This window comes from Anser brachyrhynchus (assembly GCF_964034855.1).
Source record: "Anser brachyrhynchus genome assembly, chromosome: 21".
In the NCBI taxonomy this organism is placed as follows: Eukaryota; Metazoa; Chordata; class Aves; order Anseriformes; family Anatidae; genus Anser; species Anser brachyrhynchus.
In genome coordinates, this window is record NC_137714.1 from 2,936,455 (window position 1) to 2,963,933 (window position 27,479).

The 27,479-nt window shown below is 46.6% G+C and overlaps 1 protein-coding gene across 1 annotated transcript; it reads right to left on the reverse strand.

The window, feature by feature from the left end:
- Positions 1 to 864: 864 nt before the first annotated feature.
- Positions 865 to 27,479, reverse strand: ZBTB40 (zinc finger and BTB domain containing 40). The gene is given in 13 exon segments (XM_080563617.1): positions 865 to 2,273; positions 3,009 to 3,507; positions 3,969 to 4,057; positions 4,060 to 4,392; positions 8,903 to 9,071; positions 9,964 to 10,006; positions 10,008 to 10,089; positions 13,298 to 13,346; positions 17,813 to 17,955; positions 18,534 to 18,729; positions 25,745 to 25,878; positions 26,499 to 27,186; positions 27,190 to 27,479. Coding segments are annotated over 13 exon segments (2,694 nt in total). The 5' UTR covers positions 27,232 to 27,479; the 3' UTR covers positions 865 to 2,046.

Here is a 27,479-nt window from a genome sequence, read left to right on the forward strand (position 1 = left end):
TCCTGTGTCTCTGTGTCTGGACGGATGCATGATGCTCTCCAGCAGTCTCCCCTCTGCTCTGCTGCTGGCTGCAAGGACTGTGAGCTCCCAGGCTTTTCCATCACTTCACCTCAGCAGCACCTGTATTTTACTCTCTCCACAGGTGGGCACAGCCCAGTTTCAGGCTCTCCTTTAAGCGGTGATGGCCGGGGCTTGGTGCCCTGCTGCAGCCTGGCAGTAGCTCAAGGACCCTCCGTGCCTGCCAGCCCAGGGCTGGGGCTGGCCCACAAGGGCTCAGAGGAGCGGACGCTCCTGGCCACTGGCACTACTCAAGACCTCGAGCACCATCTCCTGGTCACTCCTGGTTTCAGTGGCAACTTAACGCCTCCTCCATTTCACTGTCACGGCAAAGCCCTGGGGACAAACCATGCACACAACTGAGGGAGAGGAAGGCTGCAGCACTTTACACGCGCAACGTTTCAGCAGGGTCATATGCCTGCTGACTCCCAAAAACATGAAAAAAACGATGCGACATTAGCTCCACCAAGCCATGGTGCAGTCCCCATGGCAGGGGCGCTCCTTGCTGCGTACTCCTACTCTTCAAGCTGTAACAGGAACAACAAACTGTCTTGCTGGCACAAAAGCTCCTGCTTGTCCAGCTCTGCCTGGTGGCTGCGAGCAGCCAGCAGAAGATGCTGCTGGAAAACTCCAATCTGTTCATCTCCTGCACCCCTGGGGCTCCGGGCTGCGTGATAAACCAGCCATTGCTCACTGCAGGGTCTCGGGGTGCAAGATGTGGCAGGGATCACCCCTCAGTATGTAAATATTGCAGTGGCAGAGTTCAACCTTTTGGCATTAGGGAAAGGAAGATAAATGCTATCAGTCCCCTCTGAGCCACAGGAACCCTGCATCTATCTAATTGCACTTCATAATGGATTCAGCAAACCATTAATTATCAGATTATATTTTAGGAAACTGCAGATAAAAAGGCTTTATGAAATTTATTCTTAAAGGGACCGGTGTGCTGCAACGAATTTGTTGCATCATCCTGGCACCAAGGAGGCAAGCTTTACTTCAGGTATCCGAATGCATTTTACAAAGCAATGTCCTGTGTGCCACGGGGAACAGCTATCGGCAGTCACTCAGACAGACATACCTTCATGAGCGACAATCCCTCGGTAACTGTGTTAAACACCCAAGCAACAAGGGGCCCTGGCTTACAGGCACAGCTCCTTCTTCCTTGGATGTGGCAGCTTTGTCATCTCCTCCCTGAATTAGAGAAAGGGTGGAAGGTCTCAGGGCTGTTGTCTGCTCAGAAAGAGGATGTGGTTGCCCAGCCCGTGCTCCGACCCTTCTTTGTAATGCACAGTCACCTCCGAAGTGTGGATGAGATTAGACCTGCACTGCGCCAGGTATTACCTAAATGGCTGCAGAGCCATTTAACCCAATTCCCAAAGAAGACTCCACTCAAGTAGAAAAGCCCAAACAGCATCTCTGCACTAGGGGACTTTTCCAGCTAGCTCAGTGGCAGCAAGATGGTAAAGGGGAGAGAAACAGACAAAACAAAGCAGCCCTTCCTCACCCTGCAGAGTAACTGGCATCTGTGAGAATATCACTGATTCAGACATAAAATCTCCCTCTCTTCCACCCTAAATTCTCAGGACAGCTTTTTCTTTGGTCTCACAAGTCCACCCTACCTCAACTTCATTCTAGGCTGCACTAGTCGCCTCCTTTCCACCCTGCCCAGGGCAGTGGAGGACCACACATGAAGAAAACCCATTTCCCATCTTCTTTCCTGCTGCTTTATTTGTCATGAGCTGGGAGGGATGGCTGGTCCCACTCACCCGAGCCAGCAGCTGCTGACTGCAGGGACAGTGAGACTTCCCAGGTCCTTATGAAAGTCTACAAACCTCTCCTGTCCTTGGCCACGCTGTGCTTGCTACGTGCCATCCAGACCTGCTTTTCCACAGAAACCATGAATCTCCCAGCTAGAGCACCATGACTAGGTATGACTCCTGAACTAGTCCAGTGTATACCAGGTGGGTGCCACACATGGGCACCCACTGCTCACTCTCCTTTGGTTTCTTCACAAATCAGAGTGACTTTGTCATCAAACAAGTCCTCCATAGTCACTGTCACCAGCTCCGAGCCAGCTTGGCTCGCTTGGGATTCGGGCAACGTCGCAAAGACTTGGGAGCCTGCAACCTGGGCTTCATCGAAAGAGATGATGCGTTCTGCTGCTCCTTCCTCTGACATCTGAATCTCCTGTGCAGAAGACAAAATGGAGTGAGACACTTACAGCATCACTTTCTTTGCAATCGCTTTGCTACACACATCTTTCCTTCTTTCCTGGCCCTGTTCCGGCAATAACATTTAGCTTCACACCAGAGGACTGCAATTACAATAGGCGTGAGACTAATGGTAAACTCTAAGCCACACACACTAATGATGCAAAAGAGAAAACAGAAGAACAATTTAAATATTTCTCTCCACAAAATTGCTATAATTTAGCTCCACAAGTAGTCATAGACAATAAACACACTGTGATTACACACTAGAGGAATGCCAGCCCAGGGGATCTTACACGCCAGGCTCCCTCATCCAAGGAGCTATTCTGCACTGATGGCTGAGGTATTAAGAGAAAGAGTCCGGGTTCAGGCCTAGCATTTGGCCTCCAACAAAACAGCTATCATCTCATGGGGTATGTCATCTGGCTTTTAATAGCCTCTGAGTAACCAGGCACCTCTGCACACACTGTCAGTCCCTCTCCCTCGGCTCCCAAAAACCAGTTTATGAATGTGAGTTGCAGCCTGTGAAAAAGAAAGTGTGGAGGTAAAGGAAGGGACACCGACGACTGGCATCCAGCTGGGTTGGAGTCTTTGCCCTTCCCCACACAACAGGCCCTTTATGTGGTCTCCCCAAGTCCAGGCAGGTCCTTCTCTGTTCTTTCTCGTGCAAATCTCCCTTTTTTTCCAGTCTCCTACTAGTTCTATCTGCCTCACACCCCAGTGCTCAGGGTTCAGTTCCTTGTTTCTCTGTGCTGATGTCTCTTGCTGAGGACAAGCTTCTAACTGGGTGGCTAGTGGAAGAACCTGGAAAAGGGGGATGGAGCCCTAGCAGAGCTGGGAATGAGCAGGGACACCAGCTGAAAACATGCAGGTGAAGGAGCTGAAGGAGCTGGGAGAATGGCCTGCGGCCCAGGGCTCTCACAAAAGATGGAGAAAGAGGCCAGCAGCCAGGAGGCAGATGGAGAAGCAGGGCAGAAAGGGGTGGATGGAGCAAGCTGAGCCTCATGCCCCTGGGGATGGGCTCCTGTGGGGAAGGCTCATCCTCAGAGTGCTTCTTCTTGGTGCTGTAGGCAAGGGCCGAGGCCTGCATAAAGGTCATCGGGCAGTGCTTGCACATGAAGGGCCGGTCCCCTGTGTGCAGCCGCAGGTGGTTCTTCAGCGTGGAGTTGGCCGCGAACTTGGACCCACACTCCTCACAGGAGAAGGGCTTCTCGTCGAAATGCTCCGCCAGCTTGTGGTACTGCATCCCCGGGGACACGGGCAGGACAGCAGGGCAGCACCAGTGCCCAGCACAGGAACCCAGTGACAGCTTCTGACAGCCAGGCACCTCCCGCAGCTTCATCCCAGCCCACCTGGGCACCGCAAGCTGGCCACGAGGAGAACAAAGAGACTCAGCTCCTGTTATTGGTCCTGCTGTGCCAGCCGCAGAATTGGAACGGCTCAGTTATTTTTGGAGGCTTTTAAATTTGCTAGTAGCCCCACTTTTTCTTGATGAGCCAAGCTGAAAACCAATTAGGGAAGAACTAATCAGAAAGTAGTTGTGCTCAGTGGGGCAGGAGAAACAAGCTGAGCTGCATTTCCCGCACATGGTGCTCACAGAGCTGCAGGGTGGAGGAGATTTCAGACTGTCACTTTATTATATTGTCCAGTCTTCTTCACAGTGTGTGCACAGGGCCCCAGAATAAACCCCCCTTTTCCCACCCTGCTATCACCAACCCTACCTGAGGCATGAGCAAACTCTCGGCCATAGATGTCACATGCCGCAGGGAAACACCTCGTCTTCTTGGCCATCCGACCTCTCCATGGACCTCCAGCTGATGTTTCTCCAGCTCATTCTTTGTAGCTTTGACTTCAGTGCACTCCTTACACTGGATTTGCTTTCCTTTGGTCACCGGACAACGTTTCATGTGCACCTTTAGGCGGCAATAGAAGCGGAAGCTCTTCTTACAAGCTTTGCAGATAAAACTCTTCTTGGAAGAAGCTTTCTCTTGTGGTTCCTTCGGTTCCTTGGTCCCAGCACCTCCTGCCCTGTCCTCTTCTTTGTCCAGAGCTTCAACTTGGGGCTCACTGTTCACCTTCCGCTTCCTGATCCCAGGTTCCTCTCCACTTCCTTCCGTCAAGAGCCCTGTGAACTAAACAACTCCTGTTTCAGTGGTGACCAGCAGGGCTTGAATACCAGCCCCCTGGTTCCCCATCTCCTGAGTGCTCCCATGCAGGGAGTCACCCCTACGCAGTAGGAATGGGCACGCATCAGTGGACACACTGAGACACCACCATGGTGACACGAGACTCTGCCCAAGAGCAGTCGTGGCAATGCATGGTACGAGGCACGAAGCAGCAATCCTTTAACTTTTCCACCCACACATACTAGGGGCTGGGTTAGGTGACAAGAGCAACATCCAGATTTTCCAAAGAGCTTGCTCCTCACCTGGCAAGAATGGGAACAATTGTTGCTTCTAAGAGTCTGCCTCTTGCTCAAACGTGTGAAGTTATGGATGTGCTTAAATGTTTGAAGATCTGAGCCTCGGGGATGATACTGTCTCACTAACTCTGCCACTGAGAGTGGATATCCAGCCATTAATTACAAGACACCTCAGGAACACTTCCCAAACACAAACTCTTTGAAAGAGAACACAATCTTGCTACAACCTTTTTGAGTCTTCTGGTTAGGGCCCCGAGGTATTTTAAATCACTCATTACATTCACTTCTGACAAACTTTAATGCTTTTCTGAGTCCCTGTAACACCATCATCTCAAAAAGCAAAAGCTGGAAAACTCACCTAGGATCTCATTCTACAGAAAAGACCCACAGGGAATACACATATGGAAGAAATCAAAATACAAACAGATATATTTGGCTTCTTTGTTATAATGAGAACCATGCGATTGTGTGGCCATGGAAACCACTGCAGACTTTTTGCCAATGTACAGTAAATTCACCCTGTATTTGAAAAACTTCATTTCTGCCTTCCTCACTATGGGAAGAGCTCAGAAAAGTTTTCTCCCTGCATGGTGATATCACCCCGAATTTCCAACCAACTAGAAACCAGTTGACATAATTCCAATGCACACTGACTCAGAAATCTGATGATGTCAAGCGGTAACCCACCAACCCCTGAATATATCAAGGGAGAAAAACAGACTGCAAGACTGTTTTCCAGTTTGCCTTCCTCTGTCAAAACAGCACTATGCACCCTTCACCTCTAAGGTCTCTTCCCACATTCCTGTGACCAACACTGTCAGTTTTTCTGATCTAAGCAAATACGAATCTTTAAACCTCCCAGAAATGTTGAACATTGAAAATAGATGAATGTACATGAAGATATGAGCTTTAAGGAAACCAGAACTAGATATGCAAGTACGTGACTCCAGAAGCAAAGACCCCCTTGATGTATGACCATTCTGCCTCCCACTTCTTAGCTTAAGCTGGAAGAAAACCCCGCCTACATTTTTGCATCTATCCCATGTCAGCAAGCACATGAAGGTCATTCAAATGTTTTCTGACATACATGGAGCCATGGACAAAACTTATACAGGAGAGCATGGAATTTTACTTGCAGACCCTCCAATTTAACAATTGCAATGGCTGACTCAGGCCTACGTTAAATGACAACTGTCTTTTTTAAATGCAGCATTATGCAGACAAAAACCCTCTTGTCTGGAGTTATTGACACATCTCTGAGATTTGAAAATTATGCATATTTTGACAAACAAGATCTCCCAAGGAGTGACTCTACAGAGACCTGGAAAGCAGCTAGCTAGTGAAGAGGCAATGGAGTTGGCCGAAACAGACAAACCTTGTCCTTCTAAGCACCAGCTGCCAATAGTAAAAGCAACCCAGCTACAGAAGGGACCTGAGGAAAAAACAACAGACTTCATATTGTACCTCCATCAGAGAAGCCAACCCATTACTTTGATGATGCTGAGCGCGGCATCAAAGGACGAAGCTTCCTCCACAGGAAGTCCTGGTGCTTGCCAAGTGGTTCAGCTCACCTACATTAGGTATCAGAAATACCTTCTCTTTCTCTCTGTGATAGAGATGTTAAAAAAATGTAGCTTTCAAATGGAAATGCAAACTGCATGTGTCTCCATGGGGCACATATGTTCTTCAGAAATGTGAGATTTTCTCCGTTTTTAGTGCAAGCTCACATCTCTCAAACATGAGGCTCTCAGTTGTCATTCACATCTCATGCTACGAGCCACATGGCTGTTGATCCATAACTGCAATCTGCAACATTCAGGGCTGGTAAGCTGTGATACCAGAGTTAAGGAGACCAGTAGAAAAACTAAGATAAGGAAGTTCATTGTAAAGATCCATAGAATGCCAAAGAAAGACTGGTAACTGGCAACTCTTCTCTGATTGATTTATACGAAAACGTCTTTGCCAAATAAATACCATTTTTCCAGGGCTCTTGTTTTTCACGTTGCTTCTTGCCTGATTTTGTCTCAACCTTGGCTTGAAGCCCTGCAAAGACACTTAGTAACAGCAGTCTGCTCTCTTTGATATCAGGGCCAGAGAAGCAGGCATCTGCCGGAGCGATTCAGCTGACTCCCCTCTGCAAGGTATCAAACAGCTAAGGTGGTCTGCACGTTCAAAGACCTGTGCAATTTTTATTGCCTTACACCCTCTAGAATGTCAGGAGGAAATTCTTCACTCAGAGGGTGGTGAGGCACTGTCACAGCTTGCCCAGTCCCTGGAGTTGTTCAAGACCAGGTTGGACGGGGCCCTGGGCAACCTGATCTAGTGGGTGGCATCCCTGCCCACGGCAGGGGGGTTGGAACTGGATGATCTTTAAGGTCCCTTCCAACCCGAGACATTCTGTGATTCTGTGATCTCACGGTTAGACAGGGTCAAGAGAAGTGAAGCAGGTGGCCAGAGCTTCAGCAGGAAACAGAGAAGGAATGGCAGATAAGAAGGAATCAACTTTACTCTGGAAACCTTCATCAGAGCCATGACCAGGCAAAAAAGCCAACTGGATTGGCAGCAGCTCTTCTGGCATTGTAAGAGGGAACCTAAATCTGAACTGAGCATGAATAATGGATCTACAGTATAGGACATCTCTCAGGGGACCATTAAGGCTAAGGAAGTCAATAAGCAGGAGGAACTTGAGGAAGAGGAGCAGAGTGTGCGACCTTCTGAGCCCCATGGCTGGAGCAGTAAGCCCAGTCCTTGATTTCTTCTATGCATGCACTGCTCTGAGCCACCCAATCCCATCTACCACCCTAATAACCTTTCCTTATTGCTCACGAATGAGACAAGCTAATGAATGGCAGCTCTCTCTTTACCCCTCCTCTCCCTCCTACCCCTTCCTGGCACAGAGGGAACATTTCCTTTGCTTGTTACCGACAAACATGAAACAATGGCAAGTGTCAAAGCCAGGAGGCTTATGTTCATTCATAAAGACCAATCGTGGCTCTGACTTAAATTTTCAAACCAACCAATTAAACTTCCTAACCCTTAAAAAAAGACAAGACTTTAATAAAAGCTGTTTACTCTAACTAGCAAGCAGTCTGTGAGTGTTCCCAGACTGCACCGTAAGCTATGCAGCTCTAACACCACAAGTAAATAGGGATGGACTGAGCTGAACTGCTGTCTGTGCTTGGATAAAAGACACACCATGTACATCCACCAGACTGTGCAGCCCCAAAAATCTGTACCTGGACGAACTGGGAAACATGATGGCATAAAGACATGTGAGAAAACAGAATAAGCAAGTCACATTTGCATTCAGGAGAATGGAAACCTGCAGCTACTTTTCTATCTCTCTTATCTTTTCCATTAAAGCACCACATCCTGTTAAGCATTCTTCCTTCAAATGACGGATGCAGAGGCACAATTCAGCTCAGCCGGAAAGCATCCCACAGCTCAGGGCAGGGTCTCACACATGGTTATTGCTATGCATTTGTTTCTGGAGTTCAGGAAATTACGTTTGCCAAACTGGTACAGTATGTAACATTTCCCTACCGCTGTGGGACTCTCCCAGGGGATCATTTGCTTCGCAAAGTGTATACATAGCAAAACCAAATTAAGGCATGGTGAGACAATTAACTCAGAAAATAGTCTGGGGCTACAAACTGTACCATCACTGTCATCCTTTCACAAGATAAGTGCACTGAGGTGTGAGCTTTTCACAATCAGTCTGTGAAGTATCCACGCATATACAAAGTCAACGGATTATAATGGAAGTCCAAATTCATATAGATCCAACAGTATGCAACAAGAAGAATCAAAGAAACCCCACAGGTATGGATACAAATTCTGAGAAATAGCCTAACATAGATACAAACAATGTAAATTAGTTGCTTAAACGTCTCCAGAGCAAAGGCTAGCATGGAGAATTGCAAGCACACTTAAGGAGTACCAGTGTGGGGTCAGTCAGTCTCCACAGCTCTCAGAAAGCAGACACGTTTGTCTGATGCACTTTAGCAGCAGGAGAAATTCATACTCCAAGGCGTTTATCCAGAGATCACCCCTGGGAATTCTCCTGCAAGTACAACCCCAACATTAGCGAGCAGTTCTGTGAAACAATCTCAGACCACCAGGATACTGAGGTCCACTACAACTCAAACTACCCAAAACTCCCAGTACTGGATGTAAATGACCACAGAAGGACGAAAGCCTGTGCATTTCTTACCCACATGCCCTAGCTCCTGCATCACTGGCTGCAGGTCTGGGAAAGACTCATGGACATTGCACAGCAGCTGACAGATCTTGATGGCCAGGACAGACTTCTCCTGTGCTGTACTCAGAGCTGCTTTCAAGGAGGCCTCTGAACTTTCCTTCTGAGCAGAAATACTCAGTAGCTATAGAAGTAAGAAGAAAAAATCTTTCCAAACAAGTCTTTGCCCTTCCATTGATACATGTGCATGAGCTGAAAGAATTTCAGGACTAAACCAAGTTACAATAAATTCATTCTCAGACTTTCTGATTTGGATTAGCTTACTTAAAACTACTTCTCCATGGAAATAGAGGTTCCTCAATGCCTTACAGAATTACAAGTTTACCCAACTTCTAAACCTGTCTTTCACACACGACTTTCCCCGGGCTTTTCTCTCCCTTCCAAATCCAAATCATCTTCAGCCAGCCACTGCAAGGAGAGCCAAAGAGAGAATCTGTGTATGCCATTATGCCCCTTACACTTCCAGATCTCCAACAGCAGCTAAACAGGACAGGAATGTGCAACTGCAGATTGCTTCACGGAAAAAGCTCAAAGCTACATACTAATGAACAGAGACCATTTGTTTTGTCAAAGGGCAAACAGGCAAGGCACGATGGTGATACAGAATCACAGCATCCTCAGTGCATTTTCTAGGAGTATTTCATTATCATGTTAGATAAAGTCCTCAGACAACTTAATCAAAGGGAAATCCTTTCAATCCACTGGCAGTTCTACTTTCTCTAAGACTTCAACACCTACACAGACTAGAACCGAATTTTGTGTGTCTGCATATCCACATTTTTAATAACTGAAAAGCTCACCGGCAATTTATTTCACCTAGAACCTCCTGCAGATTTATATAAAACACCCAGTATGCTCTCACTTCAGTAGAGGGATGCCTCCAACTTTGAACGCCTTGCCTGACCTACGTAACATCCCCTGACTTCAGTGCGTGCTAGGGCTTGTCCAGATTCTGAGCCCCAGATTGTGCTGGCTCCAAAGGCAGCTGGGGTACACGCTGCATCACCCCCTCATACCTCTTTTACTGCTTCTGTGAGTCCTGCTTCCCCCGGAGCCAAGGTCCGCTCTCTGCCTAATGGCCTCCGAAATCAACTTGCTGTGCCGCAGGATGATCTCAATGGCTGTGCTTTCACTGGTGGCCACTGAAGAGGAAAATAAAAAATAAAGGTACTTACAAACACAAAATCCAAGGAGAACCTAAAGACCTAACACCCATACGGTCCAACAGAATCAAGAACTGAGTGGGCTGAGTCATCGTTGGTGCTAATGTTAAGGGAACACAAACCAGACTTGTGACTGTAAAGTGGCAGTAACACCTTCTTCTCTCCCTTACACCAAAAAAATGCAACTTCAACCTCATTCCTTCCTCTCATATCTAATTCCAAGCTGAATCTGCTGAGGCTTGACCTGATGAATCTGAGAAACAATGACGCTAGAGTAAAACCACAACCTTTTTTAGATACCACAGTATGAGAATACAGTGGACTAATTCAAGAAAAAAACAATCCTTACTCAGGGCAATGAAGAGATTTGGAGAAAATACACTGTGTACCAAAAATAATATATGATTGTACTTGTCCCCAGACTAGTTGATAAATAAAACTGGGAATTGCCAAATAGATGAACCTATTTTTTTTCCACTGCTAGAGTTACAAAATTGGAGAAGATGCATAGTGATACTTTCATAGGAGAACCCAAAATAAAAAACTATAGTTCATCCAAGACATCTGTGCATATTTTTTGTTTGCATGCTTAGATTTTTTAATCATTTCGGTTCAGTACCAAACAGAAAGATCAATTACTCACAAGGCACTACTTGGGAGGAAAGCAGTGAAAAACACACAGCTTGGTGACAAGAAAATACAGTCCTTGGGATCCAGGAGACACACAGTGTAAGGTAGGAAGAGAAAGCTCTCCAAGGTGGTGAAGGAGGCAGTGGAAAATGTGGAAAAAATCAAGGAATGATTTTGAGCTAATATGAAAAAGTCCTTGGAAAAAGACTTACTGGAAACATCTTGGCGAAGCTGAAGGAAACTCATCGAGCACTTTAGCGCTGTAAGGTTTAGGTATGACTTGTATATGCCCCATATGGATCAGGGAGTGGTTTACAAATAAAAATATTTTTCCCCTTATCCTATCAAAATGTTTCTGATTTTATTACACGGACTTGAGTTGTCAGAAATGCATTCCCAGCATCCCACCATCATACCGAGGTGAGCTCCATAACCAGAGCGTATTCTCCACTGGTCCTGTCTCTTAGCACTACATTACAGGACAGGCCAGGGCTACCATTAGCAGCTCAAATCGTTCCCTCCCTCTTCATTTTCATGATAAGAAATATTTGTGCTTCTGTTTGTTCAAGCTGCAATTTGAGGAGATTCAACTCTATGTAATTAAGCAATGCTCCTCCTCGGAATGGGTATTACCACTAGATAATTAACCATTTTGGGAGTCTGGTGTTTCAAGAAAGCAATCGTGCTTAACAAATGACAAAGCAAACTGCCTGTCGGGAATGTTTGCTATAGAAGTTATCAGCATTATGAGTGCAGTTTTGCTTTCTATTAAACAATCATTTACATTTCACTGCATATTGATTTAGCTTTTAATTTTCAAGTGACTTCAGAGCCAGTGAAATTTGCCACTCTATCTGAATTGCTCAGACTTGTGCCTAAACCCACCGCAGCTTGGAAGGCTGTTCCACCAACTGAGAGCTGAGTACTCCAAGTCCCAGCACCACCATAGGCAGGCAACAAAAACAACAACAACAAAAAACACCAGAAATAAGAAGGGGACTAGCTGTCCATGATAAAGATGTCTAATGGGGACACTAAGTACGGAACACCCATCAGCACACTCTGCTCCAGCCTGGAGACCACAAGTTAATGATCGTGATCTGCAGAAACACTACCTGGATCTAGGGGAGGACCAAAGCCCAACTAAGCCTCCCTGGCACTGAGCAGATTAAAGCCTCAGAACCGCATGGTCACTTCTAACGTTAATGAAAATTACAAGGCAAGAGGCTAATTGAGCAAAAATATCTCTCTAGTAGTTCCCACAGGAGGGCAAAATGGTGATAATAAGATAGCCCTCAGAAATCATGTTCATGTGTCAAAGATTAGATCTGGAAAAAGCCCACAATCTCCGACAACCACAAAGAAATGCACAAATCTTAGAGGTTAACAGTGGGACTTTATGATCTTAGAAGTCTTATCCAACCTAAACGAGTCTATGGTTCTATGATCGTGAAGGTCTTTTCCAACCTAGATGACTTTATGATATGAAACCTTGAAAACTATCCGGGTGGTTTCTTACACCAAGTCTTGCTCTTGGAAGTTGTTAACAAACAAACAAAAATATTTCAAGGACAGAGTTCAAAACAATTTTTCATTAAATATTCTTAGCAAATACTTTCTAAATTGGCAGTCTCTTTTCCCTCGTTTCCCCCATTTTTTCTGTTTGTCACTTGAAGATGAGATGAAAAAAGATGACTCATTAAATAAACACTCTATTAATTGAATGATTTCTATGATGAGGCCACATGAGACATCTCATGTGTGAGACATAATCAGTGTAGCTTGGAAAAGCTCTAGCATGCCACTGTAACACCTCCCCAGCATAACCAGTACAGACAGACAGATTCAAGGGGAATGACAGAGGATCACAGAAGTGTGTGTACACACACACACACACAGATTCCTGCACAAGGGTCCTACTAAATTCCTGCTTGAGGGTCCTACAGGGGAAAGCCATCTCACAAATACACGTTGACCTACTCTCTGCATTCCTAAGCATTTAAAATGTAGAACTGGAAGAAACTTGGTAGGTTACCAGTCCATCTCACTGCTGTCATAAACACTACGTTATACATTCCCATTAATAAAATTATTAAGATCTATCCTAAAACTAGTTATCCATTTTGCTCCCTTTCCTCTGGTTGGAAAGCTCTTCTACAGTCTCATTCCCCTGTTGATTCTTCTAATTTTCAGCTTAAATTTATTCATGGCCAGTGTATACCCACTAGTTCATGTGCCAACACTATCTTTTAGCTTAAAAAGCTCTTCTAAACTCTGTATTTACTCTATTCCTCCTCTCCAATTTCTTTATAAGAGCATGATCAGATTCCTTCTCAGTCTTCAGTTCACTTGTCTAAATAAAGCAGCTTCTCTTTTAAAATAGCTTCTCCACTCCCCTGATCTTAACAGCTGCAGAACTGCCTCTACTTCAGTACAAATTCATCCTTTTTGAACCAGACTAGAACTGCACACAGTATTTCAGACAAGGTACTACTCTTACCTCTTGTTACTGAACACACCCCCTTCACTTTATACTACTTCGTCATTCAGTTCTCACTGCTTACATCTCCGTACAGGTAATTCTTCTCCCACTTGCAGATCCTCCTCTGTGTAGACAAAAGTTCCCAGTTTTGCTCATCAGCAAGTCCTCCTAGCGTGGTTTGATATTTGTGTCAACAACATTAGTGATGCAATCAATTGAGTACCAAGAAAGCCACTGGTAACCTTGCTTCAACATGTCAGTCCTGCCTTCAGCACAACCTGTAGTTATTTCCCAATCAGCTACATCCTCTTTTTAGTATCACCACGTCCTTTAGATTAACAATTTCCCCATATGAAATTCAAATGCTTTGCTCAAGTCTAGATTGAGGCGGAAAACCCCATTTTTATCTCATCAAATAAAGATTCCAGGTCAGGCAGAAACAATTTACTTGAACACCTTTGCTGCATTTTATCCCATTTCTTTACTTACGTGCAGTGCTTCAATTACACATGCCTTCCGGCCTTTTCCAGTGCATATTCCTGCGCAGCCATAACTCTGGTTGCCTGATCACTGCTTCCCACTCCTACACACGTCCTAGTTTTAGCCCCACTGTAGGGACTACTCCCAGCTTGAAAAATGCACCCATAAACCTTGCCATTGCTCTCATAACTATGTGTGTGAGCTCCTCCGGTCTGCTGGATGATTAGCCCGAATCCCCTTTGCTCTCTGAGTTGTGGTTTCACTTCAGAAAATTTCCATTCTTGTATCTCTTCGCCAGAGCTCTCCTGGATTTGTCCTTTGGCTCAGCCATGAGTTTGTGGGTCATCTCCTCTCATTATCTTTTTTCTTTACTTAATTAAACATTTGTTACTTATCTCAGTACACATTGTGATTCCCAGCAGTCTGACATGCAGCAAGCCTCTCTTCATACATACATTTTGAGACCTCTAAAGTAAATTTCTTTGTCTGTCTGCTGTTCCAGCCATTCCTGGCAGGTTCTCTACTTGGCCTAATATTCCTCCTCAAGTTATACATTCACTCAGGTCTGCAACCTCTCATACAAATTCTCCTCTCTTGTTGGGGATGCAAACTTCAGACAGTTCTCATACCTTTAACATAAAAGAAAAGAATCCAACAGCTCCTCCAGAGCTCTTATGAGCAGCTGAACTCATTAATTAGTTTCTCTCATTTCTAAAAATCTGTCCTTTTATAGCCAAAACTCTGTTAGTGAACCTGTTGGCATATCCTTCCGTCTAATTCACACTAAGCTGACTTTTGGTCTCTCAGTCTGAAGCCTTCTTTGAAGAGAACACAAGAGGGGTACAAGAATAGCATCCTTTTGGAGAGTGCCTACTGGAACCTGTTGCTGCTCCCAGGCAGGTATCTGCACTGCACTTCAACCAGCCTGTATTGGGGTTAAGTGGTAGAGTTTTGGTAGTGGGGGCTGCAGGGGTGGCCTCTGTGACCCGTGTTAGATAAGAGCCAGTTTCAGATAGCTCAAAAAAAAAAAAAATACTGCAGAAAAGCAGCTGGGAGAGCCAAGAGTGAGAACCGACCCTGCAGCCCCCAAGGTCAGCGCATATCCTAGGCAGTGAATATCCTAGGCAGGTATTCTTGCTTGTGTGGTCTTTAACACTTGTCCTAGCTCGGAGGCAGTTCAATTTGGGCACCAAGTTGTGTAGGCACTGGAGCTAAAGGGGAGGTAAACAGGAACAACATAAAAGGCCAAGAGGGAAAAGCAGCAGGAGCTCACGCATGGGAGCTGGAGAGGATTAGAGTGATGGAGGGATGGTGCGAGAAGTAAGCAGGAGCCAGGTGTGCAAAGCAGGAAGAGAAAGGTGGGGCGAGGCAAGCTGGAAACCGTAGCAGCAAGGTCTGCAGTCACCTGAGAGCCCTGCCTTACCGCAATCAGATGTGAAGGGGGAATGCCAACACTTTAATGACGTGAGATGTCAACACACAGACCAGACGGCTACCGGCTGGTAAAATGCCCAGTCTCTTCTAGAAGAGGTCTGGACAGAAGAAAAGGATGGGTGTGTTGTGGTCTTTTTTTACAGCCACTCTACTGCTCCAAGTTCAGGGCAGTTCCGTGGACCGGTGACTTTGAACTACGTGACAACCTAAGCCATGGGACACCATGCACAAGGGATTACCCCTCCCTTCCATTTTATCCAAATTTGTTTTTCTTTTCTTAAGATTTTGCACCCAAGCCATACCCCAGATCCTCCACCCTACCTCCCCTCATCACAAACACTAATAAAGACACAAAGTTAAGCACTCAAAAAATGGAATCGCTAGATAAAAAGCTCTCTACAAAACCTGGGATTTGCAAAGGGGCTTCACTTTACCATGTAGTATTTTTTGAGCAAAGAAAAACGGACTTGCTCCATGCACAGCTTGGACCAGGCAGAGAAAGATCCTAGTTGTCTAGAAAAAAAGGCTATTACATGTAAGACTCATGTTTCTCTTGATGAATAAATGTGTCACTAATGAGGCAGTAACTGCAAGAAGAAAAATAAAAGTCTCATCTTTATGAAACCTTGGAGAACTTGATCATACCTCTGCCAGCCCAGAGCTCTCGTGTGATTCTGCAAGAATCAGGTAAGATGAAACCTTCAGAGGTGGCAGCTAAATTCCATGTAAGTTTTCCCAGTGCCACACCTAAGACACCAGAGATCTCAAGTGCACATATGCCACAGTTCCACTGTTGTGATCAAGTTAACTTTGAAATAATTATGCACGTTTCCACTTGTCTAGGAAAAAAAAAAAGAAAAAAGAAAAAAAAGCACAAAGAAATAAAGCAGACCTTAAAAAAAAAAAAGGACAAAAGGACCCCTAGGGCCCCTGCTCCTCAGTTCCGTCTACACTTGGCAATTTGCACCTGACTTTCCTGTGCCTCACCTCCCAGTGCAGCTAAAACAAGGGCAAAAAGGGAACCCATAGAGAAGAAAAGAATTTTGTATTCAGAGCAGGATTTGGAGGCTCTGCAGCAAACAGTCTGGGAACAGGCAGCAGCTGAAGAGGATAAAAGAAATATTGAATAACACTATCCCTTCACCAAGGCAGAAGTCCTGTGAACACCAGAGTGTATGATCACGCAATTAAATACCGGATCCTATGCCCAAGGGTCAGAACTATGACAGCAGAATGTTTTTTGTTGTGTTTTTTTTTTTTTTTCCCCACATGGGAAGGAAGATAAAAAAAATGGCTGCATTTTAACTACCTGAATTTATGAAGACCACACACCCAAAAAAAAAAAAAAAAAAAAAAAAAGAGCGCAGGGAAAAGGTGCAGCTTTTAAAAGCAAAGGCTGGGTTACGATGTGAACGGGGGTATGTGAAAAATTCTGAAGTCCCCACTTCCGAAGCAGTTTTTATGGCTGGGAGCTCAGCACCCTTGCAGATCTCTGCTGACAGCCACAACATCCCCGGCAGACGCAAAGTCCTTTGCTGTACTCACACCTCTCTCCCTCTTCTCACATCCCCTCCCAGGCTCAGACGTGCTGCTTTCAGAGGAGAAAATTCATCAGCTGCTACTCACCCCCCAGCCCACGAGGACAAGGCGGATGCTCTGTTGGCAGCACTTTCTCTGGCCCTCCTACAATCCGCTGTAGCTATATCCAAGGCTGCCCCATGCTGGAAACCTTGTCAGGGATCGCGTGCAAGGGAGCAGGACAGAAACCGAGGCATTTACAAGATGAGCAAGGGTTTTCAAGAAGCATGTCGTGGCTCCGGTCAGGCTCACTCAGACAGAAAGCAGACATCATTCATGTCACTGAGCACAACAGTGCTTTCCAATCCCTATAATCCTATGTCAGGGGAACTAACCGATGTGACAAACTAGGACAGGAGGTCTGCAAGCTATGTGCTGAACACAGCACGCCAGGGCACCTGCAAGTTTCAGCTGCACAGGCAGGGTACAGCCAGCTCGCCTCAAAACACAAAAGAAAGCAGGTTTTATGCTGCTTTTTTTTTTTTATTTATTTCATGGCTTCTTCAAATCAACATACATAATGCAACTGCTTACAGGAAAGCAATAGTCCTCCACACCAACTGCTGCGTTCTAGACATCAACCAATAAGCAAATAAATAAATAAAAATCAGTCAATGGGCGTGCTACACTTGCAGGCAACTGTGTGCCCAGAGTTAAAGAAAGCAGATGCTGGGAGAGCCAGCTGAAAGGTAAGCTGATGACTGAGTACACAGGGACATAATGACATGCAGGCAGCACAGTGTTTTAATGCTTCTGCTGAAAACAAACTGCACTGCAGAGCCTTCTTCAGGCTCACAAAAAGGTATTTAAAGAGACTGAGAAACACTGGGTGCCTCCTCTGCCCCAGTCGCAGCTTTTAGGGACAGTCTGGCATACTGGACAGTTCACCCTGAGGCTCCCTTCGCAGTTCAGCTCTCATTATTCCCACAGCTCAGCACAGGACGTGAGACAACTCCCACAAGCAGTCCATGCTGCGCAAAGGGAAATCACCCTGTGAGGCTAGCCCCTCGCTTGGCACACCGTGTGGAAAGACAGTGCCTTGCAGACACACACGTACACCCCTCGCCCACAAAGCTTTCCTTCTCACGGATTTGTTACCCGCTTCTCCGAGGCGGTCAGGAATCCCTCTTCTGCTGCCTCCAGGAACTCTGTGATGGGGCTCAGCTGTGTCACGCTCTGGATCAGCTCCTCCCTGCATCCCAGCAAACGAGCAGTCAGCATCTCTCCCTCTTTCGTGCTCTCTTGGGGGAAAGGGATTCAGAAGCACAAGAGAAGAAACAAGTCAGTCTGAAGGAACTGACAGGCTCCTGAAGCGAGTGAGACTTTGTGTAAGATCTAAGTGAATAGCAAAGCTCATCCCAAGCACAAGCAGCAGAGAAAAACCACTTTACGATTCTCTTTAAACTCTGTGAAAGGAAAACGTCTCATTTATCTAACAGAGCACAAAGCCATAAAGCAAGCTGGAGGTTAACACCAGGTTTGCAAGGCCACTGCTTTGTGTCAGCCTCCACTAAGAAAGGAGCTTTCAATCCAGAGGCTCAGCTGTGCTCTGGCCCACGTTGGCTTTGCAGCCATCGATCCAACCCTCCAGGCAGCAATGGGGAGAGCCCTGCGCCGCCCGCAACCCGCTGCTGTGGGACAGAAACACTCCAGGATCTTGGCCAGCACGCAATAAGCCTCCTGTATCTGAGTAAGGATACAAGGATTGAACAAATGCTGGAGCACTGCAGCCTGCCAGGGGGACGTGACCAGGTTTCTGAAGGTGCTTTGCCTGTATGGTTACCCACTCACTTTGCCAGAACCGTGCCCAGTTCTCTACCTGTTTGCTGCAGGGCTTCTCCACTGCCCTGTTCCCTCTCCAGCAAGGCTGCTCTCAGCGTGGGATTCACATCTTGAAACAGCTTCAGTAAGGACACAAGGGTCTGTGCATCCAGGGGCTGAGCATCCTTCACTTTGCCCAACAGCTTTGTGAACACTGACCGTTCCCCTGCCTCTGCCAGACAGGCAACCAGAGCCTACAAGAGAACAGGCAAGCACAGGGAAGGTTTAACACAGCCAACTGCCTGGTACAAGCAAAAAGCAGAATTCTGGGGGTTTTGTTGAGGGGAGGAAAAAGAATAAAACACAGAAACCCATATACACATGCACACCAACACAGGTTGAGCTCGTTGAGGCCCTGCCTGCATGGAATTCAACCCCAGGAATATCTGGGCTGTGGCCACCAGCCCCAGCAAGGAGGGCAACAAGCCCTGCCTGCCAGCTCTCCTCCTTGCAGCGAGCTCTGCCGATGGGAGCTGGTGAATGGCCCTGTTCCAGCACCAAACACACCTCTTCGGACCAGGGCTCTCCTAACAGCAAAATGCCAATAGCTAACTGACCTCATAAGATTGTAAAAACCTATTTAAGAAGCCCAAGACTAGAGGAGGGAATACAAGATTTCAGTGCAGAACAAGGAGAGCACTTGCATAGAAAGCAGAGAGCATTTTAGGTGGGACTTCTAGGAATTCTCATTCCCAAATCACAATGGAGTCGCATCTCCTAGCTTTGGGCACAAGCTTTGGAGATAAGGCACACAAGTGCTGTCTGTTGTGGGCTCTCAGCACACCTGGTTATCAAGCTCAGAGCTCCAAAATCCACTCCAGTGACCCAAAAGAGCAACCAGAGGCAAACAAGCCTGTGCAGTTATGGAAATAAAAGGAAAAGAAATAAGCTGGAACTCTTGCTCCCATTTCCCCGGAGCCCTTTAACGCTGTAAATATTGCCCCTAAAGACACACGCTCCCCAGCTCTCCACAAGAGATGCCAGCCTTTCAGAGCAGGCGTCCTTTATTAGAGACTCCAGGGATGCTATAAAAGCACCTTTGAAGTGGAGAGCTCAGCCCAGCTCCTGAGATAACGGCCATTTTCTGCTGTCATTGTCATTTTTATTTCTATGATAAAAAGACTGAATGTAACTGCTTGAGGCCACACCAGGGGGATGCTGGACTTGCTTTTCCTAGCAGGTGTAAATGCTCATATTTTAGGGCAGCGTGACAGTGCAATGACCTATTGCAAGGAGCATCCACAGAGGGGGAGCCGCAGGAGTCCCAGTTCTTACCCACTAACGGCATTTTTCCTGCCAAACAGAGAGACGTGGACATGAAGGGCTCTGTTATAAAGGAAAAAAAATAAAAAAAGAGATGCAGCAGATGTGCCAAAGAACAAGCTTAAAGGTATTTTTTTTAATCCAAGCATCAATTTTTAATAAGACTTGATAACCAGATCATGTTTGTTCTCAAGGTTTGCATGTCTGGCCACTACCAGCTGAGACCGATCCTGCAAAATGTCTCGAATCTCACCTTCCTGAAGGTGCTCAGCACCTTGCCAAATGCATGTTTTTAATATGTACGAAAAGTAACTTGCATTGCTGTAATTTATTTATTTATTTTTTAATTAAAATCAGCACAGCATCGCTACCCAGAGATCCACTTAACATCCCTTTCTCGGTGCATGGTTTTCGTTAATGGAAATGAGTTTTCAGAAACTGAAAGGCTCTGCTATTTATAGTCTCTTTCTGGAAGACCTTTCCTCAGACACGTTGCTCAGTGGGAGCAACAGCCTTTTAGCATTGTTTTGAAAGAGTGCACAGTGCATTTTAGACTTACTTTGAAGCAAAAACAGCTCCCAAAGAACCTGGAAGAACTGGGGAAATAGTGATATTAAGCTGGAATCCCAGCTTCCATTCAGTGGTAAGGTGCCCACGTGTTGTAGCCTCATCTATCAGGCTTTCACTGCATGGGACACTTGCAAAACCCTTCATGGCCAAATTGGCGAAAAGCAGCATGCAGTCAGCTTCCAGACTGGGGCAAGAGACAGCCTGGGGCAGTTTCCCTGGGGGCAGGGAAACCAAGTCACTAAGAACTGACTTCAGCTTGAGTTGTACCACCAAATGGTGGTGGACTTTCTCAAAGTCCACTGAGAAATTCAGCCCTGACTGCAGGTGTCAGTTGTGGTGCCCGCAACGCCGCAGCTGCTCACAGTCCTACCAGTACCTCAATGATCACACACCATGAGAACGTCCCCCCAGTTCATCTTAACCCTCCCCAATTCCACGGCAGCCCCAAGGTAAGAAACACCACAGGAGATAGGTCCCCTATCTCCATATCATCTTCCACATTTGGGGGATTTCTTTCCTAATACCTTCAGTTCCTACGCTGCTACATCCCCTCATCCTGCTGCAGGTTCTCTTGCTCTTCCCCATTGCTCCTTCATGCTCCAAATTATTTTACTTCTTCTAACACTCCCTGGAGCTTTGGCCACGAAGACGCCCAAGGCTGCTCATGCCATGCCACAACCTGCTTTTGAAATGGACAAAGGTGCTGTGCCCTCCCAGCCAGGCACCAACTCCCCTCCTCACACCAAACACAAAATTCATAGGAAGATAGCTGGACAGGATTGTGAGAGTAAGGGTTTTTGGGTGGGGACAGAGATGCCTGAGGAGGGGCTGGGGGCCAGGCCTACACGGCGTGAGTCTGAGGCAAGAGCTGAGCTAACTAAATTCATGTGCGGTCCCGGGCAGTGTCCTGGGGGACATTCGGCAGCTCCAGCTGCTGACTGACCCAGGGAACACTTAAACCAAGTGGGCAAGTAGTGCATATCCCACGTGCAATGGCCCATAACTGAGCCTGCAGATTTCACGCAGGGATGTGGGGAGAGAGGCAGAGCAGCAGGCGGTGCAACCACAAATCCAGCTGGCCACTAATCCACAGCCTTGCCTTTTCCCTGTAGGTGGATTTTCACATCTCATCCATGCTTCTGCTCCCACTGTGAGACATGCCTCAGGTGCAAGAGATCTCTGCAAAAAGCCACTTTATTGCTGCTGAGTGATCTCCCTTAAACAGCAGCTTCAGTACTAATGGAAGCACCTAAAGTGGTGGGAGGGATCTCCAAGAGGTGGGCTGGAAAGCCAGGAGGCTTAGCATGGCAGTCGAACCTTGCTTTAAACCCTTCCCTCATAAGCCCAGTCACACTCAGCTCCACGACTGACCCCTGAGCACGGTAAATTCTGCGTCAATAACTCAGCCCTACCTCCCTTCCCTGAGGAAAGCTGCATAAGCCACTGCCAGCTGCAAGGTCTCCAACTGCAGGCAACCAGTTCAGAGACGTAACAACCAGGCCTCTGTGAATGCAAGTTGGTTTAGTTTTGTGTGTGTTTTTTTGCTTGTTTGTTTGTTTTTTTACTGAGTACTTTTTGAAGTGCATAACATAAAGCAAATATAAAAAAGCCATCAGAAAACCACAGCCCAGCACATACAAAGCCACTGCCTGCAGAGCCAATGGCACGAACAGCACAGCGCGCAGCTCATATCTGACCCACAGAAAAGCTCCTCGACTACAACCGAGCCATGAAGTCAACCAGTTACCACTGGTATAATACATTATATATATGATATACCATTGGCATACAGTAACCAGGGGAAAACTAAGTTCCCACTGCTAGTTCAGCTCGCTGAAATGTTTTGTTTGTGGTTCTCCCCCACGCCCCCCCCAGACCTGCATTTGTAAGTGACCTGTGAGGGAGACTCCAGCATCAGGACAGTGCCACGGAGGATGCTGGCTCCTGCTTGCTGTACACAACAAGAATTAAAGCTCAGCCAAAACTTCCGTGCAAGAAGACCGGAACAATGAAAAGGTTCTTGCAGCTTTGCTACCAGGAAAACAGGCAAACCTGCAAGCTCGCGCTCCTCATCAGGATGCAGAAGGTAACAGCAAACTTTTTTATGCCGCATCCAGAAATTCCTGCAGCTGCAAATGAAGGACAGCGATAATTGGACAGGCCCATATGCAGTGGAAATGATCCACAAGCACAGCGACATTTATTCTGCACTAGAGAATCAACGCTCCCCCACTTCATCTGAAACCAGTAGTAGAGGGAACAAATGAGCTGTGCAATAATTTGAATTGAGTTTCTCTAAGAGAGCACAGGAAGATAAGACTTGACACCAGCAAAGCTCTTCTACGCTTCCCCAAATTACTGCAATTTCAGTCTTGTTCTCATTTCCAAGCAGGTTTCATCCAGGCCAGAACCAAATTAGATAGGAATAGTTTATGTGAGTTACACAGAGAGACTTCAAAACAAAAACAACCCCCCAAAAAAACACATCATCTTAAATAGAAAACCAACTTATAAGGGTACATCTGCATTTTTCAGCCCAGGGAGCAGAAGGTAGCAACAAACTTAGAGAAAAGTAAAAATTCTGACAAAAGCAAGGCAAAAACTCCTGCAACTTAAACTTCTACTGGATGTACCTGGAAATAAGGCAGCAACGCTGAAAGGAAGCACAGCACAACCCCATAGAACATAGGGCTACTGGCCTGCGGCAGGAAACAAGGCACCCATTCACAGACGAGCTCACGAGCAAAGGAACAGAAACAGAGGGTGATGTCTAAAGCAAACTCTCACTGAAACCTAAGGAGCTTAAAGCCAGAGCAGCCTTGGCTCTAAAAGCAGCTGGCAAAACCCCCACCAACACTCCCAAGCCCCAGTGCTGTGCGTCAAAAACCCAATACTGCTTGCCTGTAGAGACAATGTACCCACAAAGGACTCGTGAGCAAAAGGACGTGCACGAGGGATGGGAACTCTCCTCTGCAGCACCGCAAGCACTCCCCACGAGACCGCGTAGCATGAAGAAAAGGCAGCTCCTCTCACGGCGTGGTTGCGTCTACAGCCATCTCACTGGCTTCCAAATTGACTTTACTTGCCCTGAGGCACCCAAGAGACTTCAAGCAAATACCTGGTAAAATAATACAAAAAGGAACCAAAAAAATAATAATAAAGAGAGAGGAAAAAATCCAATGACTTTCTACCACTGACACAATTTCAGCCCTGATTACACACCCTGAGCTGGGCTCTTCTGAGCTAAACTTACACGTTAAGCATGAAATATACCACTGTATGGTGGCCCCAAATCAAACACAGAGCCCTTAGGGGAAAAAGCAACACCCTCTGCTGAAAACAGAGCCCAGCCCGGTGCCAGCGCCGACAGATCCTGCTTATCCCAGCAGGAGCTCAGAGAGCAACGGAATAGTCTGAGCTGAGAGTTTTCACCTAAGCCCTTACTTACACTGAGCTGCATCCCCCCTCCCCACTGCCTTTGGGGCTGACACTTTTCATGCTTGTTGCAGCTGAGAAGTGATTTTTCTGCACGGCTTAAAGAAAATCCATTTCTCATTTATTCAGCATTTATTTACAGCTACAGAAAAATTGTCCAGGTGCCATTCTGCAGTCAGATACCCAGACTGTCTCTGAGCTCCGCAGCTTCCCATTTGGGCCCTACAGCAACAACTCATTTGGGAGCAAAACGGGCAGGGCATATGGCAAAGAAGGGCCCACCAACCTCATCTGCCAGGCCTGAAGAAACTCGAAACATTATAGTTACTGCAAAGCAACAGAAAATGGGGCTCCTAGGCCATTACAGAAGCAAGGCAGTGTACTTGCCTACCTGCAGCACGGGGTGTTAGCAGGTGAGGGGGACACGCTGGCACAGGCTGCCCTCTGGCAGCATCTGTCCACGTCCCTTGAGCACAGCACCCTCCCAGAGGTGCTGCTCCAGTCGAGCCTCAATTACCAAAGTGTGGAATGGGTAAAACCTTAAACCTGACATCATTTTCTAATCTGGAAGATGAACAAACACACAGAAATGTAATCTTTCGGCAGGCATGCAGAGAGCAATGCACTCAAAGGTGCTCATCAGCCTGGCTGGGCTTGCAACTGCAACCACGAATTAGGACCCACACCTCCCTCCTAAAGCTCCAGCATTTTTAAATTGAACACCATCAAAGGGGTCAGCCACTAAGAGAACACAGACTTTCCTCCCATGAACATTCAAAGCCTCATCAGAAAATAAATCTGTATTCCCTGACTCAAGGGAATTCTCCTACCTGCTGTCATACTTTTTTCTTTTTCTAGTAAAGATGTTGACTTCGATTTTCAAAAGCAGAAAGCTGTCTTGGCCAAAACATCCCGTGTCACACAGACATGCTGGTACCGCTGGGTACAGGTGACTGAAACCCAGACAGCTTCTAAGAGCTACAGGTCTCAGCCCTCCAATCCAGGGAACATGAGTTCTCGACGTCGGAAGTCAGGCTAACCACAGAGTCACCAAAACGTTGGCCACAAAACTGCCATGCTCTTATTTCTTTACATACAGAAAAGCTATAGAGGGCAATTCGTGCAGCCAGGCAGCCTGGCCTGAAAACAGCTTCATCCGAAGCAGCCCAGGTGAGCAAAGCAAACGCATGACGGCTGTGGCTCTTCCCCAGACACTGTGCTCAAGCAGTGCCCCCAAGTCTCCCTGCACGGCCACTACACAAATACAGGAACTTCAGTGGTGCCACTGAAGATGTAACCTGCTGTTTCTTTGGTGGCTTTGAGCTATTATGATGGCTGGCATCTGTTGTTCAGAGCCCACAATATCCTAGTGTTAACCAAGCACTAGACTCAACTATCTTCCAACACCAACCTGAGCATCATTCATCTGCAATGACTGCATTTAAAGTGGCACACCACCGGGAGAAGCGTCATGGGACAGCAGGCCAACATGCCACACATCCGTCCCTGCCCGTGACACTCCTGGTGAACGGCCTGCAAAGCAGAGCAGAGCAGATGCTCCACGGCAAGACTCCGCCATGGGCTCAGGAAGTCTATTTTGGGATCTCATGTGTCAGTCATTGCCGTGTTGATACAGTTCCCGAAGCGAATGCCATAAACAGAAAGAATGTCAGAGCTCTCCTACCATGCACTGAAGATGTCTTCAGGGCAGGACACCTTACCTACTTACTTACCTCCTTACCTACATGCACGAGCAGCTTGCTCTTACAGATGCTTCTCAAGGGTGTCATTCAGGTGAGCACGATTTGCCCTTCAAACAACAAAGCACCAGAGCCCCAGTTTCCCCATGAAAATATTTCCTGAACAGCGCCCAAACTATTCTAGCCCTCAGCAGGGTGGAGAAGAAAAGACTTGTATTATTTTTCCAATAAACACACCTACCTCCCTTTGAGAGGCATCAATTTCTCTGCATTCTTCTAGTCTTCTGAGCACAGCCTGGGCGTCAGAAAGGGCCTCAGAGAAAACACTTTCATATCGAAGAAAGAAATCCAGTTTACAGCTTTTGCTCTCTGCTGCTGTGTGAGAGAAACAAGATGAGTTATTTGCTAATTGAAGGGATTCACAAAAAGCATGATGTGATTGAAAAGCATCAGTTTGTAACCAGCACATTTGCTGTAATATGAAAACTGTGACTCACAAATCCCTTCTAAAGATATCACGCAGCCTGGAGGAAAAACCAACAGTTTATTTAACACTAGTTATAAATGGAACATTTATTTTAAATCCATTGCAGCCTCTGTTTTCCTCCCATGCTGAACACAAGTTTAAAAGATAAGGTAGGATTAGCAGGCAACTCTGTGCACTTACTGTTACGAGGATTGTGTTACCAGCCCCATGTTCTGCACTAACACAGATCCCACTGTACATCAGATGCAATCACATGCATGGATAGAAAAGTTTTGCTCGCTACAGCTTTGGTAAAGCACTGAGAGAAACAATCACAAAGGCCTAAGGAACTGTGCCAAAGGAAGAAAGTCCCTACAAAACCGGGGTACACACCAGTGCTGCTACCAACCCAGGGCAAACTAGAATGAAGAAATGCAGAGAAAAAGATCCCCCATACCAAGAAAGTGTAATGCAACTGGGTTGTAAATCATTAAGAGGCAGTGCTGTGCCCAGACCTGTAAAGTCTCACCTAAATCACTCATTCTTCCTTTCTTCTCCAGAGGCTCAGCAGGCTCCTCTTCTGCACAGCCACGCTGCTCTGTGCAGGCAGGCTGGTCAGGATGAGAGCCTGAATCTGCCCTGAGGGACCCAGAGCTGCTCAACATTGTGTCCTGTGGAACCCGGGTGTGATTTGTGGTAAGCTCCGGGTCAGGAACAGAAACATCTCCCTCCATTTCTGCTTCTGCAGAGTCAGGAGAAGGGGACACTCTCTGAGGGTGCAAGGTATCTGTTTTTTCTTCGGCAGGAGGTTTTTCAGACTGAGGGAGGTTATCAGCTTCAGCGCTGTTTCCAGATGAGTCTGCTGGCTGGCTGGAGACCTCTCTCACTATCTGATCCTGAGATGAACAGCTGAGGAGGTCTCTAAGGAGGTTTTTGCAACTAACAGCCACATCAAACATCTGCAGACTGTCTGACACAGAGATGGCTTTGGTGAAGTTGTGTTTCCCCATTGGGAGTTTGCCAGTGTACATCATCTCCAGCAACAGCGCAAACTCCTCAGGTGTCACCACAGAAGCATCAATGGAGATGGTGTCTGTGCTATCCAACAAGGATTTAAAAAGCAGGCTGGCAGCAGCCAAAACAACCTTGTGTGCTCTAAAATGAACAGTCCCAATGAAGACGGTGCAATTGCAGAACTGCAGCTCCTTGCAGAGTGTTTACAGCTGCTGCAGCAACTGCTTTCTGTAACTGGGAAGCTCCATGGCTCCAGGATCTAGTGGCCTCCTCTTGCCTTGGTCTCCACACTGCTTTCACAAGGTCCAGCTAAAGGAAAAACAAAGGATCCTACTAGCAAAAGGAAGCAAAAATCATTTTTCAGTTTACACCCCCTAGTAGTTTATTATATTGTGGTTTAGCGGTTACAGCAAGAAGAGGATCCATTCTTAACTGAGACTCCCCAAATTCAGCAACTTACCCGACTAAAGATGCAGAGTCCAGATACTGTTCAAAC